The 22349-nt window shown below is 36.6% G+C and overlaps 1 protein-coding gene across 1 annotated transcript in view; it reads right to left on the minus strand.

Annotated features, from left to right (window-relative positions):
• Nucleotides 1-10816: 10816 nt before the first annotated feature.
• The window catches only part of SLC1A3 (solute carrier family 1 member 3), a 64112-nt gene continuing 52579 nt past the window's right edge, over nucleotides 10817-22349 (minus strand). The window contains exons 6-10 of the mRNA XM_083818490.1: nucleotides 21466-21761; nucleotides 19300-19533; nucleotides 16992-17186; nucleotides 14773-14907; nucleotides 10817-13463 (exon numbers count right to left, since the gene is read on the minus strand). Of these exons, the coding sequence (XP_083674616.1) occupies nucleotides 13259-13463; nucleotides 14773-14907; nucleotides 16992-17186; nucleotides 19300-19533; nucleotides 21466-21761 (1065 nt within the window). The 3' untranslated portion in view covers nucleotides 10817-13258. The remainder of the gene's footprint in view (nucleotides 13464-14772; nucleotides 14908-16991; nucleotides 17187-19299; nucleotides 19534-21465; nucleotides 21762-22349) is intronic.

Consider the following 22349-nt stretch of genomic DNA (forward strand, 5'->3'; position numbering starts at 1 on the left):
AGCATCAGAAAGCCAGAAACTTGGGAAGCTATCTGGGACTGGAACACACCCTCATTATAAAACTTGTGATTGCTGCAGTACAACATCCTTTCTAGCTCGTTTCATTTAAGCACAGGACAGCAAAAGTTGAGAGGAGAGCAAATCACTGAAAGTCCTACTGTCAAACTTAGCATAGTGAACAGCAGAGGAGATGAGGAGACTGGAAATGATGATTGGAGTTTCTGCTGAGACAGATAAACGTAGGGGTTCAGGTTAAGATGTGGTAAATCAGGTACAGATGCCACCTGGGGACAGTGCCCTTGCATCAGATACTCAGGTACTTTCATCATGGTTGTTCTGACTGGAATTCAAGCCTGTAAACTGATGCAATAGTGCTTACAAAGCAGGCAGCAGGGGATTAGTTACCTCTGTGATGGAAAGAAATAAAAGAAAAACTCCTAAACAAATATATTTTAGGCTCTGAATTATAATTAGAATACAAAGAATACCTCCAAAGAAAATCAGTGCTGCAGAAAAAGATGTGTCAGATAGTTGAAATTATCCTAGCTGTCAAAATGCTACATTGATCTTAAAAGATAAAATCTAGAAAGTGCCAGTACTTTTCTAAGGTTTCTACATGGGGAAAGAATACATAAGAAAAGCCTTGGGAATCCATTACAGCACAAGATGGGAAATCTTGGAAATGGCAAAGCTCAGGTTTCCAAGACAAATCATTGAGTCTGTATTCTAATGATTTTGTACATCTGCATTTATATTCTTATGTTCTACCTTCTGAACATAACAACATATCTTTTGATTATCACATGATGAATCATGGGGTCAAAATATCTACCTTATTTTAAATGGAATTTTGGTGAATTTGTGGGCAGGCAGTGTTAAGTAACTGTTCATCCACTTGAGAGAAACTCTCTGGATCTCAGTTCTTGCTTCAAGCTGTGTTTGTGTGTTTGTATTCATTGATTGTTTAATATGAGTATGGAAGTGTGCATTAGAGTAGAGACCAAAATATAGATTCATATCCAAATCACCAAGCAACAGAATGACAGTAGTTCTAGCTCAGCTTAATTTCTTTTCCATGTAGTAGCATAACTTCAAGCACAGGAAGGTACCATGCTGTCTCCATCTGTCCCCATCTGAAGAGCTTTTTCCAGGGCCAACTCTCACCTCCAGAGTGGGTGCACCCTCTGCAACTGTTTAATGTAAGGTACTTTCCTTCTGTGTTATCCAACAATCAGACAAGGGGAGAGCAGCACCATTTTTTCTGGCAAGATGCTTTTGGTGGAGCAGCAGCCATTCACAAAGAGCTGTCTCTTCCAGCAAGGGTACTAGTGAGCAGGGAGCCAGTCACCACTGGCTTAACCCTGTGATGAGTTCTTGCAGGAAGACTGGAAGCAGAAAGTTACACATTGACTGAAATTTCATTTGAATATTCCTTGAGTAGTTTGGAATACTGCAGAAACTGATAGGAATCTTGTGCTGCTCATAGACATAATGGATCTATTATTCATCTGTCTACGCACTCTACAAAAAGTAGATTTGTATGTGTTAATAGTAATTCCTTTGAAGTAGTCATCAAAAACAGTGGGCATGAGCTCTGCAGAGTCCTTGAAGTGACTTAACATTTTAAGCCTTTAGGATCTACAGGAAAACATAAAATAGAGACAAATAAATAAAATACTTTGAATGGGCAACAGGTGTATCTATTTGACTGACACACAGTGAAAGAATGGCTGCACTAGTTACAAGGCATTGGCAGATCTTCTGTATATTTGTTTGTACAGGCACGTGTGTGCTGGTGTACGTGTTGCACAAGAAACACTCACTATACTCGTTACCAAGTTTCATTCATGCTTGAAACAGGAATTACAGGATTGCAAGGAAATTATGCTCTAAATTATAACAAGTAGGTTAGAATAGAAAGTATTTATTAAATAAACTGGAGAAAGTCCCAGAGAGAACAAGAAGGAAAAAAAAAAAAGTTTGTAAAATATGCTGTTAGGAAAGGCTGAGGGAATGAGATTTATTTAAACTGCAAACACAGCTATGTCTATCCATACAGCAAGGGTATTCTAAAATGGAAGGTGATCAGTAGTATTGTGTTCCTGTGAGAAAACAGTAAGAAAAAAATCATGTTCTATTGCTGCAGAGAGGGCTTGAATTGAAGGTTAGGAGATGCTTCTAAACTGGAATGTAACTCTGGAAGATTTTCACAGCCATGTTAGTTTTCAAGAGCATGTTATACAAACACCTGACAAAGATAGTGTTGCTTGTACCTGATCTTGCTTCTACACAGACACTTAGATTCTACATATCTCTCAGAAACCCCCATTGCTATGGTGCCAGTTGATCCTGATCTTAGTAAAATGTAAGGACTTGGCAAAGAGCTGAAAGAAGCAAGATATGGGGAGCAAACCCAACAAGATAAAATGCAGCATGGATTCACTAGGTGTAGATCAAGCCAAATTTCCCATATCGTATTCTTTCTTAATACACCTAATTTTATTGACAAAAACAATTTACTTTGGTATTCATTTCTTTGGTATTCAATCTAGTGTTCGGTATGATGTCTTGAAGAAAATTATTAACTGAACTGAAGTAGGTGAGTTTGTATAGAACTGCTCGGGAATTTGAAGCACTGGTTAAAAGAGAAACAGAGAAGAGTAACATTGAATGGGGGATTACTAGTAATGTTCCCCACTTGAGACAAATCTTAATAATAATTCTATAAATTATTTTAATTTAAAAAGAGGTCAGGTACTGATTAAATGCAGTGAAATTCATTTGTACAAAGTGCAAAGTCATAGCACTTAGGGAGTAGTAACAAGGTTTTTTACTATAAACTGTGAGATAATTAGTTGAAAATGTTTAAAGGATGACTGCATGTAGCCAGAATAAACTGGTAGTAAAGTTGTAAATGAGATCTTGAAATGTGTCAGTGAGGTATTTAGTAGCTAGTAGGAAGAATTAATGTTTTTGTGTATCCTTATCTTCCTCTGAAATACCATTAGCAATTCTGGTCACTTATGTGCCAGAAGGGTAAGGGCTTGAATGTAGAAGAGGACTGCTAGCACAACCAGGGGAGCAGATATATGTAGGAATAAACTAGAAAATGTTTATTCTTTGTCCAGCAGAAAGATGGCTGAGAGGAAATAACAAACAAAATACAACAACCTTTCAGCAGGGATGGGGAGTGAAAAGAGCTACATATGTGGACAAATGGATACCAAAAGGTTAAATGGGTATTAAAGGACAAATGAATATTAAATGTTTTTATGGAAGCAGGAAATAAAAAGGAAATTCCTAACTATTGGATAGGTTAATAAACAGCTTCTCAATTATAGTGATAAAGGTGAAAGGAATAGAATAACAACAACAACAAAAACAAACAAACAAACAAAAAATACAACAACAACAACTAAAACATCTTAATTATTCTTAAGTAACTAGAACCTTGGTAAATTCATGCCAGGAGATGTATGAGGTATTATCTCTGACAACAGGCACCCGCATCACAAGATCTTGCTTTCTTGCCTTCTGTCTTCTGGTAATAAAAATACAAGTCTTTTGCTTTACATACTGCTGTGGTGGTTGGGAACATAAGGACTCCCATCCTGGATCAGACCTCCAGTTCATTTCATTTGATAATTTGATTTTGGCAACAACAGCAAGCCAAAGCTTCAGAGAAAGTGCAAAACTGCTAAAGAAAGAATGTGATCTAGCATACCCCTGGGCAATTTTCCTCCTACTCACCACACAGAGACTAGTGGATGCCCTGAGGCATGAGAATTTCTCTCGCTTTTAAAGGTTTGTGTATGAATTTATCTGATGTGTGTATGGATGTTTGAATTGTCTTTATAAACATGGCAACTCTTCTGGATTCTACTGAAATCTTCACCTCAAGATAATCTGAAGTATCTGACTGTAGCGTGTGAATTTTCATGGATTCCCACTTTGTCTCTTCATTAGATAGAGAACATACATGGCACATCTTCTTTCCACTTAATGGAGATTGTGGACTCCTAATGTCTTCTTTAATAGCACTCCAACTGATCCTGCTCCTATGCTACTTCTGTCTGGCAGGTTCTTCTTGCTGCTAATATAATTTCTTTATCTTTCTTGGAATGCCCTGTTGTTGCTCTATAGTTTTTGATTTAAACGTGGCCAAATATGAACAGGGAGGAGCTGCTATTCAATCCATTGGGGTAAAAACAACAAAAAGAACAACAAAAAAGTACCAAAGTAGAAGTATTTTCTGCTTTTATCCATCTTCTCTGAGTATAGATTTTTTGATACTGCTTTTTGAAAGGTCTCTTTTTGAAAGTCATAATTGAAAGAAATATTAAATTCTTAAATCAGAATAATGAAAAATGAGAGCAATGCACATAAAATCCAAATTGAATTTTAACATATCATTTGTACTCAGTGCCACATCTAAAGGTAACATTATTATTTTGAAAAATCTATAATTTAACAATTTTTCAAGAATAGAAGTATTGTATTGCATAGGACAGTTATTGTACTTGTCAAGTGCCAGAGCTGCTAAGCTTTCATTCCTTGTATATGCACGTGTGAAAGATCCATGGCAAGCTGGTTCTCTTGAATATAGATAGACATCCCTGTATTTTATTTATTTATTTATTTATTTATTTATTTATTTATTGGCTTCCCTTGAGATAAAAACAGAATTCAGATCAAAATTCTGATTTAAGTCTTTCAGGGAAAAATGCTAGAAAAGGCTACACACCTTCAATCTTAAACAGTAAAGTTTCATATGATGTTTACTCTATACAAACAAGAAACAAAGATAAAGACCAAGTAACAATGGTTCTGTTTAGGACCACTAGATGTCAGGCTGAACGAAGAATTAACACAGCCTGATTTGGGTGAATTTCATCTTTTTGTGAGGGATTACTGCAAAGCCTATGAATCCTCTTAAGAACAGGAGGAGGAAACAAGTTCACAGTCCGTGGACTGTCTTTCTTTTTAGGTCTGTATGTCACATCCATCACTCAAGCTTTCTCTTCTCTTGAACATTAACAATTATATATTGTATGGACAGCACATCTTCTGGCCCAAAACACTTTGCTGGAAGGGCTTGAAACCTCACCAATTCAGTGCAGCTTTTAGATGCAAAAATTCCAGTGTGTGGAAGCTAACAAATTCAGTGCTGCTTCTTGTCTCAACCAATTCCATCACACAAGGACGGATGGCTGCCGGCCAGTCTCTGAGAGGAACTTCAAGAAGCCCCCTTGCTGAACAGACAATGTACACCAATGTACAAAATTTCCCACTTCTAGTTCCAGAGAGCAGAAGGCAGGAGGGAAAGCAGAGTAAAGGAGGAGAAAGATTAAAAGAGATAAAAATTAAATGAACAGAACTGCTATATATAAATGTGTGATTTATTATGTGATGTCAGCTAAATGAATGTTTACCCCTGGCAAAAGTAGCTGGTCAGGTCAGTGAATGATGGCCCCATGATGAGCTTATAATTGTTTACAGCCCTGACCTGTTAAGGGAAGGAAATCAGCAGTCTTTCCTTGCATCATGTTTGGCACAGTTGTTAGAATGGAGACATCACATCACATCTGAAGCCCCCAGAATATTAAGATTTATGATATTTGCAGCTATCATCAATACTCCCAAAAGAATGTATTAGAGGGGTTCAGAATTGACTCATAAGTCTGACTTGCCACATGGTACAAAATTTCTGCACACTTTCTGTTAGGACCCCTTTTCAACACAATAAAAACTTAGAATGCACAGTGCCTCACAAGAGAGAGAAAATGCAACAACTTCATAGCACACCATTGTAAAATATCTTTCTTCTGGGTTTTCTAAGTAACATATTTAATAAAATGCTTTCATAGATTGTGGCTTCCTTACTATGGCACTTAGAGAGCTCCACCAGATTCACAGTGCAGGATTTCCCTTTGCAAAAACTGTCAGCTTCCTTGAAACAGATTGTTTTTATTCACATACTGAGTAAATTTATCCTATTATCTTACCGTGGAAGGAAATCAGAACTGCTGCTCCGTAGTTCCCAGTAGCCCCTGCACCTTGGCAATACTGTCTCTCTTGTGTCCAGAGCTGTGATTATTTCTTGAGAGTGCTTTACCCACCAAGCTGAAGTATACTGTGAAAAGTCAAGAATGAAAGGAAAAAAGGAACAAGCAAAACTTGACTATAGTTTGTTGATTAGGGCTCTAAAATAGAATCTCTGCTCTGGACTGGCTGTAAACAAAGTCCTGCCTGTGCTCCTGGAATTATTTTTTACAGTTCTATAACTCTATAGTTTTAGCAGATCATGAACTTTTTGATAGTGGTGGAGTTTCTGGGTGGCTTCGTTGTTGCTAAACTGAAAATCCTCATGCAATTTGATGAAGATGTTCATTGACAGAAAAGTCAATATTTGATGGAGTAGCCTTTGAGGGATGATATTTTAATAGGATTCAGTATTGCAGACCTCAGATGTTCAAAAGCATGAGTTTGGCTGTTTTAAGGCTGCCAAAAACATAATTAGGGGCTGTTTTTCCTTGCTTTCTGGTTCTTTATGACACATTGTAACCATGTTTCTGAACAGCCAGGAAGGCCAAAACTGTATTTTAAGATAGTGCACCCAAAATTCTCCTGATTCTTACTCTAGGAGTTTGCAAGAGATTCCTGTAGGAAGACTAACATTTGGTTTGACTCTCAAGTCCCTTCAAAATATATTATGTCTATGCACTGCCTATATGTGTCAATAGTTTCCAAGTATGGAAAACTACCATTCTCATAGCACCTTAGCAGATACCGGATCACCAAAGGAAGGCCCCTTCGAAGTGGACCAGTGACAGTGGAAGAGAGATTAACAGTTGCATTATACTCCACTGTGTTAGCAATCAGAGTTAGCAAATTAACACATACACCAGCATTCCCCCAGTTGTTAAAAGAGTGTTTCAGGAATGGTGGCAGGCTTTTTGCTTGAGACCTTCATCTCACCTGAGGTGCTTAGATAAAACACAGAGAAATGAACACAGGCACAAAAGAACCAATGTAACAAGAATGAAGGTGTTCACAGCTGAACCTCTTTAAAGCTGTGCTAAACAAAGGACAAGATGAATGAATATATTATTCATGTGAGTAAACTGGATTACAAGAACATTTTGCAGCTGAAGCAAATGTGGCTTTCCTTTTTTTTTTTTTTTTTTTTAAATGGGGGGGAAATGTTTATTGTAAAAACATTTGCCACACGATGGCAGCACAATCCAATGGGACCAAAATTTTGGCTGTCATTGCTGGGAGACATTTCGGAGTTTTCAGGAGGCTGATTGTTACAGAGCCACAGTACAGCTAAAAATGAAGCATTGGCAGCATCTGAATAGCTCTTTTGCACTGTGGATGCTAAGTGGCACAGTGGTTTAGTACCATAGTCTTTTTCTCCTGGAGACTGAGCCCTGCATCCTGGCTTGGCCTGTAAATGCAAACAAGCTGGGTGGTCTCATCCTGGTCCCTGTTTGTGCATATCACAAAACCACCACATAATTTGGGACGTCCAGGAGCTGCTGCCTGGGAGAGGAGTGGGGTTTGGCTGTGCAGGGAACAGCAGGTCCGGGGCATGGTGAACCAGCAGATCTGTGAAGGGAAGTTTGTGTAGCACCTGCTCAGACCGAACGACGGTCACCATCTGACATCAGTCCTAATCATATTCAGAGTATATTTGCAGTGTATTTATTCCCTGTGCATGAAATCCGAGTCAGATCTTTATTTTATCCTTCCCCCTATTGCTATTTATGGGACTTTGGTGCCAGCAAGCACCATGGGATTTGACTTGTTTTTATATACAGTTACAATGAACAAATTTGTTTTGAAGTAAAAGTTGCTCAAATACGCTTCAGGTGTCTACAGTGCAGGAGCCGATAGTCCAAAGCTCCTTTGCTCGAGGGCGAATCCCAAGGTCTGGAAGACCCATAAGTCATGACCCAGGTGTGTACGTCAGCTCTGCCAAGTGGGCTCTCCACAACCTTTATTTCTTTATCAACAAACCTGGTGCTAGGGTGATGGTTTTGTCCCAGTTTTACTTACGGAGAACCGAAAAAAAACCAGAAAAGATGAGAGACTTGTACAGATTTATGAAGGAGATAGGACACTATTGAGACCTGAATTTGGGTTTATGAACAGCCACCAGCAGTGGGGATTCTGGAGTAGAAGCAGTACAAATGAAGAGACGAGCTAAGAGAGAAAGTGGGTGGGATGGAAAGAGGAATATGGTACTGGAGAAAATGGGAAACTGCTTGGGGCACTGGAAAAAAAAAAAGTCAACAAAAACAATGCAGGAAAAGAGTAAAAGTTGATGAGAAATAATAACTGTAGTACTGGGAAAAAAATATCAGTAAAGGGAGAGGGTTTTTTTATTACTTTTAGAGGTGTTTTTTTAAAAAACAACCAAAAAAAAAAACAACACTTAAAAAGTCAATGACACAATCAAGAAATAAAATCTGAACCATCAGAAAAAGCAGAAAAAGGTGCAATACCTGGAGAAAGGAAGCTATAAAGAGCAATGAAAAAGTGTTCTTATAAAAATATATTGCTGAAAAATTCAGTTTTTGAGGCAAGTACTTGTGAAGGTGTGCCAACTTTTATGAACATAACTGATTTTAAAGCGAGGAGCTATTACAGAAATGTTGAAATATTTCTCCATGATATTTTCTTAGCTAAATGGTTCAATCTCTTATTTCAGAGTAACCATTCATTTTACAGCTATTTATTTTAATTTAGAGTAGACTAAAATTTATTCAGAAATGAGATAAAAATGAGACGTTTGAAGAAATGGAGAATGAAATATTTCATTATACCTGAGGCTGGCATTTTTTTATTTGTTAATTTTATTTTAACATTAAAAAAAATTGTTTCATGATGACCTGGAAACATTATACCTCCCCCAGTCTTTCAGTTCTCTCACTGAAGTGTAAACTCAATTATTTGTGCAGCCCTAGTTGTGTAATGAGGCGTGCTGAAGAACTTCAATTATATATGCAAGTGCTCCTATAGTAAAATTTTGGAATTTTAGATACCTTTGGGTATCTTAGAGACGTCTGAGGAGCCAGGAGGAAGGCAGAGGGATAGAAAAAGAATCATGATGCAGGATGTTATCATCTGACTAAAGTTCTCTTTGTTATCAGAGGGGATCTCACTGCTTCACTGATGTTGCAAGTCTGGGTTTTTCAGCTTGGCATGGAGGTGCAGACATCTCTCTCCATCTCTCTCTTGCTCCATACTTCCCGTGTAAGCCGATCTCTTAGAAAAAAGATGACAGAAAGCCAGACAAGGAGTGAACTAACACTTCATCTCAATTTTTTTATCTTTTTCTGGGAAAGAGCTGATCACACTGGGAGCAAGTTGATCACACACTGTTGATCACAGCAAATACAACTAGCACACTTGATCAGACCAGAAGCAAGATATGCTCTTCTGTACCATTTCCGTTGTAACTTTTTTAAACCAAGTACATGTTATAGTGTCAGTTGAAAGAAATGCCCTTAGTTTCTCATCAGTTGTGCCTGCATTGGAACACAAATTTTACTCATGCAAACCCAGTTCTTCTGAAAGGAAGGCAGAAGTACTTTCTGTGCCAGTGGTTGATTTTCCACATGCATGATCCCTTTGCTTTATATGGGCCACACACTGTCACAGAGACATAAATTCTTGCCTAAGAATGGCATGGCTGTATTGTATCCCAACTACTGAAAAATTATGGAATACCAGAGATTTTTTTTTCTGGGTGGGGTGACAGAAAAGTGAGTGAAACCACCATGCCAGAAATGCCTCCAAATGATACACTAACCCTCTTTTCTGTGGCTCTTCCCATTACAATAGGAATTCTAAAAACACAAAGATACCTAACTGGACAGAATGAATGAATGTGTAGATTACTTGGCGAAAAATGGAAAAAATTATGCTTATGCACTTCATGACTCCATCTCTTCTTTGATTTTTTTTTTTTATTTTATTATTTTTTTAAATCCTGTTTGTATTTATATAAGTTTTTTGCTCAACATACTACAGGTCATTTAATAGAAGTCATTGTCCAGTGGTTTGTTGGTGTATGCTCAGGAAGGCAGGGCATCTCCCTGCTGCCTCCATGCGCTCCAGCCAACACAGATTTCCAAATTCAAGTGATTCAGCTCATGTCTTTTATATCTTCCCACTCCTTCTGGAAAGACATTCATCTGATGGTATCTCTGCTAGCTGAATTTGTTGCCAAATGGACTTTGACACCATCCCAAACCACTTCTGTGAGAAAAACAGTGGATTGTCTAGGACGACTGTAATGTAACAATTCTGTAATATCTTAGTCAATTGACTTCTATTACTTCCCATGGCACTATGACATTTCTGCATTTGGACTGTGTAATTACACATCCAAAATGAAATAACTACTTTGCAGTTGTTGAATAAATTCAAATATAAATGTTTAATATTTTAATATTTTGCAGATATCAATATGAAGTTATAAATCTGAATTTATATATATGAAGTTATATATCTGAATTTGACTGAAATTAAGTTTGATTAACTTTGGTTCTTTTTCTTTTTAATGTTCCTCTACACCCACTCTTTCTTCATTCTTTTTTTCTGTGCTGTTTCATTTATCTACTTATTTTTTTTGGTCTTGAAACTGTAAGCGGATATATAAAATAAGGAAGCCTTGCTATAGCCAGACCCTACTGTATATAATGGCCTGGAATTCCTAAGTTGCATATTATGGGTTCATTTGTTTTGAGTTTGTGTGAAGCTTCAGTTAGAGAGCATTTGAAAGAAATCCCCCAATAAAAAGCAGTAATGTAAAACTATTTTTATTGAAAATACATCTACAAAGTAATGTTTCTCAATCCACTCTGGGTGCATACCAATGCAGAACCAATAGGGGATGGGGAAAGGAATTTTTCTATAATATCTGATTTCCAAAAGAAACAGAGTTAGTATAAAAAAAGATCACATACTTTGTGACACAATTCATTTTTCTCAGCTGATGTCATAGAAAGACAGACATTTACATTAAGCCTTTGCAATGTATTTCCAAACAGAATCTTAACAAAAATTAAATTGTTATGCCATATATTCTACAGTTAACATTTATACACACATTCTGAATACAGTAGCTATATAAAAATATCTCTAATAACGTATCAGAAAATGTCTGAATCCTAGATTTGTGTTCTGTTAGAAAAAAAAATAAATCGTTCTTGATTTCTTTCAGCCAGAGATTCATTTAGAGCTTTGCAGGTTTGACTGCTCGATAGTCTGGGTTAAACCCGGCTCACTTCAGTCACTGAAGACTGCCTGCCCATACTGTCTGGGCTACTCAACAGGAGAAGTTGGGTAGGAGTTTTCAGTCCAGAAAAAAAACAGTCTTGCCTTGTTACTTTAGACACAGAAAAAGATTTACCTTCAGTCAAGATGCTGACATATTCACTACAGTGAAACACACTGTATTTATGTTCTTTTAGTGACAAAAGCAACATACTGAATGTTTTTTTCTGAGTAGCAACTGGGACTTTGCAAGGGAATCCTTCATTTTTATTTATTTATTTATTTATTTTTAAACAGGGAAGGCAGAAAGAAGAGAAACTTATATTTGAATAAAAATGATTGCTCAACGTTATTGTGCCTTTCAATTCATATTTCTTCATTCCCCCAACCATAACTGTATTATTAAACTTTCCAGTTTAACCTCTATAATAATACAAGGTAAAAAGGAAAATATATATAATTTACATTTCTAGAAAAGGGCTTCATCAGAGAGTAATGCTGAAATGAACAAACAGCCACAGGATTAAAAGTGAATTATCCCCTTTTTTTTCATTCTTTGTTTATCTGTTTCCCGAAAGAAACCTACAATATTGCTTTTTAAAATTCTTTCTAATTAAGTTTTCAATATTTATTATAGTATTTACTATTTTGCATTTTATACATTTTTTCCCTAAAAAAATGTAAAAAAACACCCATTAGTTTTGATTTCTAAAGGGTTGTTTTTTATTTTTGAGATGCTGCCAATAAATGTACAAGGATTTTGAAAATTCTCATGTAGTTAGGGAGCCTTCTCCAGGTGGAAAAATGTAAATCCAGCTAACAGCTTTATTGCTGTCAGTGGACTGAACAAGCATTTGGGAGTTTTCCAATCAGAAAATCCCTTGTTGGCATCAGGGATTCAGATTTAGAATCCAGTACCATTAGGATATGATCATCTCACCCTTCTACACCTCCTGCAGAGGGATATCACTCCCTCCTGTTCTTATTACTGCTTATTAAGGAGATTAATTGGCATACCCAGAGCATAATTTTTTAATATATTTTTTTTTCCTCCACACATAGATGAAGATGCATTTCCAGTCCCAGAGTCAATACAGCCTAGGGCTTTGCTCCTACAAACACTTACACACGTATATTGTTCAGCTGGGTTGTGGTGTTGAAATTATTGGGGCAAATCCAGAGTGGAGGTACATAAATGTTTGCAAGTCAGTGGGAGCTGACTAGGTTTTTGTCAAGATCAGCTGAGGACAATGCAAAAAACTGTGTCCAGATAAAATCACTTTCTCTGAAGTATCTCAAGTCAGCTGATAAAAGTGCTGATTGTGTTTTTGTTTTGTTTTTTCTTTTTGTTTCTTTACCTACATATCTCTCTCTCTCTCTCTTTTTTTTTTTTTTTAATCCTTTCAATTACAGTCCTTTTTATTGTCTTGCTAGTAATTGAACAAGGATGTAATGCTAGGACAAAAGAACATCAGATGAAAAAACAAAAAATGTTAATTTACTTAGCTGAATGCAGTTATTAAGTTAGAAGTATTGATTGTGTGCTTATAGATGTTAGGAATTTCACAACAGGTATTTAAAAAAATAAAACCATTTTCAGGCTCTGTTATCTGTTTTTACTTTCCAGTTCATAAAAAAAAAAAAAAAAAATCACATTTACAGGACCGAGTAACACACACACTGATTTTTATTTTTATTTTTTAACTTAATTGATTATGATTTTTTTATCCCCAGTTATCACTTGTATAGCAGGACCAGTGTTGTTGCCTGTTAATTTTCTTTTTTAAGTGGGAAGACAACATATACCTTGATCACTGCTAATTTGGAATATATTTTCATTAATTCTTTCCAGTGCAAGCATAAAGGGAGATTACAGGGAATAAGTGGACTTGGTAAATTCATGATATAAATGGCTGGAATAAGTGTGTATTTTCCACACTTGTAGTGTTGGACTCATGCCTTCTTTACCCTACATCTTGGTTTCACTATCTAATGGTTTCTCACTCTCATTTTCTTGTGAAATCAGCTGGTATGGTTTCTTCATTTCATTTTCCTCTATCACAGAATTACCCATCTCAGCATCCCTGTTCTTCAGCTCATGCCGTGATAAGTGTTCAACAATTCCTGCTCCAATGGAGTCTCCCAAGACATTGGTAGTGGTACGGAGACGATCCCTAAAAAGAAATGGTAAATTAGCCTTGGCTTTACCACTTGTTCTGGGAAGTATGCAGACCAGTTGTTTAAACAACCTTTTCACAGCTACTTGATGATTCAGTAATTTTATGTATATTCATTTAACTTTTAATGCCACTATTCCTTCTACAGTAATATACAATATACTAGGATTTGGAGGCACAAAATACGTTAATACTGTTGGTAACCTCACAGCAATAAGTATCTGTGTGATGAGCATGATAAAGGGAGCATATGATAGATGCTTCTCAGAGGTATTTCTATACTCTGCTGGTTTGGGTTGATATCTTCTCAACACAGAAAGCCAATGAAAATGTAAGTTATTATTATTTTCCTCCTGACCATAAACTATGGTCAGTAATTTAGTAATGAAATCCTGCTGAAATGATTCAAAGTAAACTACAACAACTCATCCCTCTTAGAAAGCTCTGCCCAGAAGATACGGGAGGCAGCTTGATGAGAAGTGAGTGGTACTGTTAATGGATGGGTGTCCACTCACATATGGCTGTGGCATGTGCTTAGATAATCATTTGAAGACATTAACATTCTGAAAAAGACATAGGCAACTTCTTACAGGGATCATTTGGGAAGACTGAAGGGTGAAAGTCTCTGGAAAATGGGCAAATAGAGGTTGGAAGAAATGATCCTCTATTAGTTGTGATTTGTTTCTTGGATTTCTCTAAGAGATTACCCTATATACCTACAAGTGTAGCTGTACTGCCAACAGAGGAATAGAAAAACTGAAGGACGCTACGCTACGTTGTGGTTGCTGGGTAAGAATTACACAACTGTTTTTCATTTCTGTGGGGGGGATCTACATCTACATCTTCTATGGGGAAGATGTAGATTCCTGGATTAGATAGACAACAGGTCTGTAATGAAATATGTTAGGTCTGAACCAGTCAACTTCCATACTTTGAGCCTGATTGATGGAAAGGTTTTCATCAACTGCCCTCCCCCAAGCCCACAAAAAAATAAAAATAAAAAAAAAAAGACTATAGCTTTTCTGGTTGAATTACAGTGTATCTAACAGTTCTCCTAGTATGGTAAGGATCCAGGTTTCTAAGTAAAACTTTTGCACACAGGAGGAACCATCACTAAGTAACACCTCTTACCATCTGGTCTAAGAATATTCATTAATTGCAAGAAACTGTGATTCTTTTCAACATTTCTTTCCAAATACCTTTGACAGCAAAAGTACACCACTGGTTGCAGTATTGTCAAAACATCCCTGGCTACTGCACTTCTAAATGTGGTCTAAGTTCTTAATGATGCTGGAAAAGTACTTACAAGAACCAGTCCACTGCAATGATAAGAGTGATATCATCTGTAGGCAAACCTACTGATGTAAGCACAATGACCATGGTGACCAGTCCAGCTTGAGGAATGCCTGCAGCCCCAATACTGGCAGCAGTAGCTGTGATGCTGAGAAAAGAGACCGCAAGAACAATTAATTGACTTTCATAGTAAACACCTTATCATCTGCAAACATTAACAACAGATATGAAACAAGAATGCTTTTGCTCAGCAATAAAGAAAAAAATAACTCCAGTCCCTAATCTGAGCACTGCACGGATGCAGGGGTGTGTGGATTTTAACCTAAAATGTATACACTAAGCCTTTATCCAGAACCATGGACACATGATTTTGTGATTGTAAATACCCTAGAAGATCCTAATGGATGGTCAAAAACATAAGTACATGTCACCACTTGCTGAACAAATGCACTCCAGCAGCTCAAACATGTTAAAAGTAAATTCGAGGAGGTAATTTTGTCATGACAGATCTAATGCAAAAACTTTTATTCTCTGTCTACCTCACTATAGAATCATAGAACCATAGAATGGCTTGGGTTGGAAGGGACCTTTAAGATCATTGAACTCCAACCCCCCTGCCGTAGGCAGGGATGCCACCCACTAGATCAGGTTGGCCAAGGCCCCATTCAGCCTGGCCTTGAACACCTCCAGGGATGGGGCAGCCACAGCTTCTCTGGGCAGCCTGTGCCAGGGCCTCACCACCCTTCTACAGAGAAGAATTTCCTCCTAATGTATAATCTAAATCTACCCTCTTTTAATTTAAGACCATTCCCCTCTGTCCTATCAGTATCTACCTGAGAAAAGACTCCTCCTCCAACCTTTTTATAAGACCTCTTTAAGTATGGAATGGCCTCAATGAGGTGTCCCCAGAGCCTTCACTTCTCCAGGCTGAACATCCCCAGGTCTCTCAGTCTTTCTGCACAGGAGAGGTGTTCCAGCCCTCTGAGCATCTTTATAGTCCTCCCCTGGACCTGCTCTAACAGGTCCACATCCTTCTTGTGCTGGGGGCCCCAAACCTGGATGCAGTACTGTAACTTTATGCCAAGTGAATTATAATCTGTCCTCTGGCAGTTGGCATTCAGCCACCAAAAAAAAGAAAGCTGGCAGGAACCCTGAATCATACACTCTAGTAACTTGACATAAATATGCTTGTTCACACCTGGTTTAGGAAGAATATATTTTGTCAGGTGATTTGGCAGCGAGCAGCTCTAGTATTAATGAATGTGGAATTATTGCCTCAGAGTGTGAAGGCAGATTTATGCCTTCTGTTGATGAATATTGAATTAAGCTGGTGGTTTTTGTTTTGTTTTGTTTTTTGCTTTTTGGTTTTTGTTTTTGTTTTAAGGAGAAAAGCACTTCTGCTGGAAAATCTCCTACATTCCCCATTCACCACTATCTGAATGTTCACTACTCCTGAGTGATGAATACTTTTCTCTCTCTGTACTATAGTGTCCCTTTCTCCCCTTGTTGACATTTCTTTCTTTTGCACAGGTACCCATCACCCTTTTCTCTTAAATTTTTTGTTACATAATGACATTAATGCATATCAGTTATCATCAAGAGCTACATAGTGGTTTTTTTTGTTTGTTTGTTTGTTTGTTTTTCTGTTCTATTTCAAACATGAAGGCTTGTGTGCTTGAAAACATACTCATCTTCTCCACCTCTGTCAGCTGGACTAATAAAGGGAATTTCTACTCCTTACACACTCCTTACACAAACTCTACTTGTATTCTGAGACCATCAAGACAAGGAAAACACCACCCCTCTTAGCCTTAGGTTAGCCATGGTACCATGCCACTGTGCTGCTTTTATCCTATGGCTTGGTACATGCAATGCAAACTATCCACTACTGATATACAGTCCACAGCTCCCAGCAGCTGCATGAATTCTTAATAAAGAAAATTTTAATGACAAAAGAAATTAAAAAGTTATTAAATATTGTTCCTGTTGACTCAGTATACTAAGTGCAGTGATAGGTGTGTTATGCTCTAGTTTTTAAATGTTTACCTAATGGAGAATATGTGCTGGGGGGCGTTTTCTGTGCAGAAGATATAAATCATTACAGTTATTCAGCTACTGTAGCAGTTATTGTTTTTAGCTCTAGATGCTTTTTTTTTAATCGCTCATATATCAGCAAGAAGGAGTCATCACAAAGGTGCTTTTATTAGATGTAGGTAATAATGGCTTCTGTACCTGATTGTGATAATCTGCCCAAAGTTCAGATCAAAGTTGTTAACCTGTGCAATGAAAATTGCAGCCAAAGCCTCATATAGAGCAGTTCCATCCATATTAATTGTAGCACCGACAGGGAGTACAAATCTTGTAACTCGTTTGTCCACTCCGTTTATTTCTTCTAGACATTTAAATGTAACAGGTAGTGTTGCAGAACTGAAACAAAAAGAAGATAATGCATGACATGCTACTTGGTACACATTTTACAAAGAGGAATGCAGAAAGTGTCATATGTTATATAACAAGAAAGATTGTTCTGATTGTCTTAGTTTTTACGTGATCTACTAGAATATTAAAAATAAATAAATAAATAAAGCCAAGGCTGAATTTAAACATTTCTAATAATGCAGATTCTCCTAATGTACTTGGAAAGATTTTCCAATGGTTCATTATTGTTACTATGTAGTCTCTAGTCTGAATGTGTCTAACTTTAGAATTTGTTATACTTTGTTATACTTTTTATCAGATTTTGTTATACTTTGGCACACTAGGCAGAAATATCTATTTTAAAATTCCCACTTCCCATTTTTGATGCCATGGAGTTATGAATGAACCAATCCTAGGCATTGTTTTCCTGAAGTTATACAAATTCATTTATTCAAACCTTCACTAAACAGCATATTTTCTCCCTCTTTATTTAATGGCTCAATTGGAAGGGGCATTCTGATAGATGATTACACCACTTTACTACTTAATCTTTGCGCTCTGCTACATCCAAATAAACAGTCATCCCATTTAAAGATCAATATAACTGTACAATTTGCTTCCTATACTACAGGAATGCCCATTCAGCCCACACATTGCCAAGTTACATTTCAGAGACACTGTCTCAGAAGGAAGGATAAGGTGGCTACTTCATAGGAGTGGACTGGACTCTTTGTTTTTGAAGATGTATCGCTACACCTGATTACACCAAAATAAAGAGGTTTTTCAAGACTCAGCAATTCAGATTACTCTGTTTCTGTGACGTCTTCATTGCTAAGTACTTCACAGACTTTCATGTCTTTGAAAACTTTATCAATCCTGATAAAATAAAAATACTGATAAAGTATTAAGTAAAGAAGGGCTGTGGAAGATTGTGCTAGAAAATCTCTTTGATGGCAGTCAACTTACAGTTGAATTTTGAACAGTTTTTAAATGCACTTTAGTGTGCTCTCTTGATCCAGCATCAATCTAGGTTCTTACTCGGAATCTTGAGTAGCTCCAAGTTGAACATTTCACAGACATTGGAAAATATTCTCTTAAAACTATTAGCGTTACCCACCAAAGTTGTAGTATCATAAAAATTAGATACTAATTTTATTTGGCACTATTTATTTTCTCTTAAACTGTGTCACTTGTCTTCAGTTGTATCATCTTCCTATTAAAATCATTATTAATAAATTTCATTTTTAGGCATTCCACAGATTGCAAGGATTAACATCAAAATGCCAAAAACTTAGTAATGAAACTTAGTAATTGTCCCTTTTTACCCACTAAGATAAAGACATTTTTCCTTAACAGCATTTTTATTGATACAAAACTTAATCGGATTCCACATTAATAATCCTAATAGCTTCTCATCCAGATCTTCAAAACGAATCCAAACACTAGTGTCTTGAATTTATTTATGCAGAATAGCTGACTGAAAACAACTATTTTTAGGGCATACTTTAAGAATCTATTGAAATGGAAAGTGCTTTACGAAAGGTCTTATGGTATAGGAAACCTATATTTGATTATAGCAATGTTTCTGTTCATCATAGATGCAAACAGGATTTTTATTCATGTGAAGTTCCTCTGACCTCATCAACAAGGAACAATAGGGGCATTTCTGTTGCAGGTTGTACCATCCATCACTGGCTAACAGGATCTTTAGTACAGAATATCACATGCCATGAAGGGCTCTCACACTCTCTCATGCAATCCCTTTGCTGCTCTGTTTTGCCATGCACAAATGTAAAGTTTTGTTTGCCAGCTTCACCCTTTACCAACAAGTGGTTACAAACTACCTATAAATCTCAAAGACAAAGGCAGTGTCACAAGGGTTCCAGCCATAGAGTGTGCATCACCAAACTCACCTATTTCATCTCTGTTCAAGCAGTCTCATAAAAAATAAGGTTCAAGTCAACATAGTGATAATAGTCATCTCTATCAGAGAGCAGTGGAACTGCAATTAAGTGCCCAAGTGTACATTGGAATATGAAGTTAACCAATTATATTAGGCAAAATTGTTTCTCAAACCAATAATACTATAGAAAAAATATGGACTTAAAATATTCTGTTATACCTTGAAGATGTTCCCAAAGCTGTGACCAGTGCCTGGATTAGGCCTCCAATAAATACCCAAGGGTTCTTACGAGTGATTAGGAAGTACAGAAGAGGTAGGACAATGACAGCATGGATAAGCAAACCAATGATAACTGTTACAGTGTACATGGCAAGCTGACCACCAATCACACCCATATCTTCCATCTCAACAATTTTTCCAGCAATCAAGAACAGGATTCCAAGTGGTGCATACCTGCAAACAAGAAATTAAAATCTATATTGGACAAAGCAAAAAAAAAACAACACTTCTTCATCCATATCTTTGGTATTTATATGCAAGCATGAAAGTAGCATTTAGTGGTACAATGACTGTAATTATTCAGAAATAATTTGAGAATTTAACTGTTTAACTCTAAACAGCTCAACCTGGATGAAATCACAGCAGTGAATATTTCTAATAGGCTCTGGTAAGAGGAATACAGGAAGAGGAGATGTATACTGCACCTTTCATATATGAAATCTTAAAGAACTTCTTATAAGGCATGAAAATCACATAAAAAAACTGGGTTGGCCAGACACAGGAAAAACTCTGCCATGTAGAGATGAACTTATAGAAGAACAGCCTCAACTCAAAATTCTTCAGTAACTTTCTTTAACAGGTAGGAAGATGAGCTTCCTTTGGAATTCGAGTGTCAAAAGCTGGTTTAGCCAATTCTGGTATAATTCTGCCTGTATGAATGAAGACTCATCCAACGTTGTTGCAGACTATGCCAAGTGCCCAGTGCTTTTCTCTCTCCACTACTGTTTCCCACGTTGCTGGGGAAGGAACTCACACTTCCAATGATTCAAGTGTATTCTGCCCATTCCTAGTGGCGCACTGGATAACACTAGCATGGAGCTGTCTGTATGGCAGAGGTTATGGCTCTGTGGGGCACCAGCAAGAGTAGTCTAATTTGATTTTTCTTGTCAATAAGGACACCTACAAGTGAAGAAGGAGCTAGAACTCAGCATAAAACTCTTAAGATCTACAGAAACACAAATCTGTTACAGCTAGACTTTTGATACAGACTTATTTCCATAAATACCAACCCATTTTTTAGAGTAAGTCATCAGAGTACACCATTACCTAGCATATCTCCACTGCACTTTTAGCCATAAAATCCATTTAGATGTTTCTCAGATACTACTCAGTGCTTTATCATTGTAAGCTTGCCGGTAAAGAATGAGAAAAGATTTTTTTCATTATATAGATTTTTAAGATGTTAAGAGTTTAACTTGTATGTATATTTATTATTATTTAAATACTATATTATAATATATTTAATTCTTTATATACTGTGTATATTACTCTTTATATAGTTATATGAATGTATATATAAGCATATTTATATACTTTTATACTCATATATATATTTATATACTTTTTAGTTTTGCATCTAATACTGCAAGATAAGTGAGTTTGTTAGGGCTTTGTGGTTTGGTTTGGTTGTGTGTGTGTTTGTGTTTTGCTTTTTGGTTGTTATTTTTTTCCATAGTAAAGAAGGCAACAAGACATTTCAGACTATTTTCATAATTAACCTTCTACATGACAAAAAGATGAAACTTCAGTGTTTAAAAGAGTTCATACCTCTTGTTTGAGGGAAAAGGTATTGGTTTTATTTATCTACTGAACACAACAAGGAAGTAGAAAAAGTTATGTATGTTTGTGTGCAGTGCAGCTACAACGCAAGGACATATTTACACACTACACAGGAACCAGGAACCAGTTGTGTTGGAAACTAAAGATAGCAAAGTCTTGCTGTGTAGAAATCTTATTATGGGAGACATTTGTCGGTTTCCTTTAGCAAAGTCTAAGTAGATTATACAGACTTTGACAGCATGTTTTTTTGATTATTGTCTTTCTGAAGACATAGAATGGCTCTGTATAAGCTTGGCAAATTCTGCCATAGATCCTGATTTTGCTCCGGGTCAAAAGCCAAGCAGTCTGAAAGACTAGGCATTTTTTTAACAAATTACTTATATATACAGAATTACAGTTCTTGGGATCACTTACCAAAAAGGCTACAAGGAATTTAAGATCTTATTGTCTGACTTTCTGCCAGACAGATTCTAGCTATTCAGTGCATGACTGTGGTGAAAAAAAAATAGTTAGTAACTTAATCCATAATTTATCAGAGGCACTTACCACATGATTAGAGCTACCAATCTCATGATAGCCTCATTAAGGCTATCAAAGAAGTCTTTTAATGCCTGACCTTGCTCCTTCATGCTTCCGATCACTAAGCCAAAGCTAATTGAGAAAACCACCAAGCCAAGGGCATTCACTCCATTTACAGAACCTGGAACAGGAACCATTTCCTCTTTCATTCGGGTGAGAGTTTCCATTGCTTCAGACACATTGCTTATTATGGAAGCCACTGTGGATGTGTCATTGGATGGAATATCTACTTTAAACATTCTCTTTTCATAGTTAGTTTTGAACTGGTAAAACAAAAAGAACAGAAATATGGAAATCATGTGAATTATAGCAGACAAAGGTAAAAAAATCACACATTAAATTATTAATTACTACTGTAGGACATTTGAATTCTTTGTGTAGTACTTGGTGGTAAAATGAACTGTGATGAAAACCTGGCTTTCCTGAAAACAACAAAAATCTGTATTGACTTCAAGAGCTAAGTCTTCTCCCCTTTAGATTCCAGAACTTGCTCTCTCATAAGTATGTTGAAATCTAAGACATGTTTATCTGTCTAGCTCATGAGCTTTGTGACAAAACTATTGATTCTGAGTTTGCGTTCTCATAAATTGTCATTTTTCCCACCGACATTTTTTCAATTGTTGAATAAATAGGTCTTTTTTTTTGTCTTTTTGGAATACTCTCATGTGCTTTGGATTTTTCTTACTTTTTCTTCTTTTTAAATTAGAAAAAAAATTAGACTGAATGTAACCTAAACATAACATGCACCTTTTTTTCCATATCTTATAACCTGACATTAGGACTTTGCTATGGCAAAGCCATTAGTTTTCCCTGCTTTGCCGTAACAATTCATTATTATTATTACTACTACT

This window comes from Anser anser, assembly GCF_964211835.1.
Source record: "Anser anser genome assembly, chromosome: Z".
NCBI lineage: Eukaryota > Metazoa > Chordata > Aves > Anseriformes > Anatidae > Anser > Anser anser.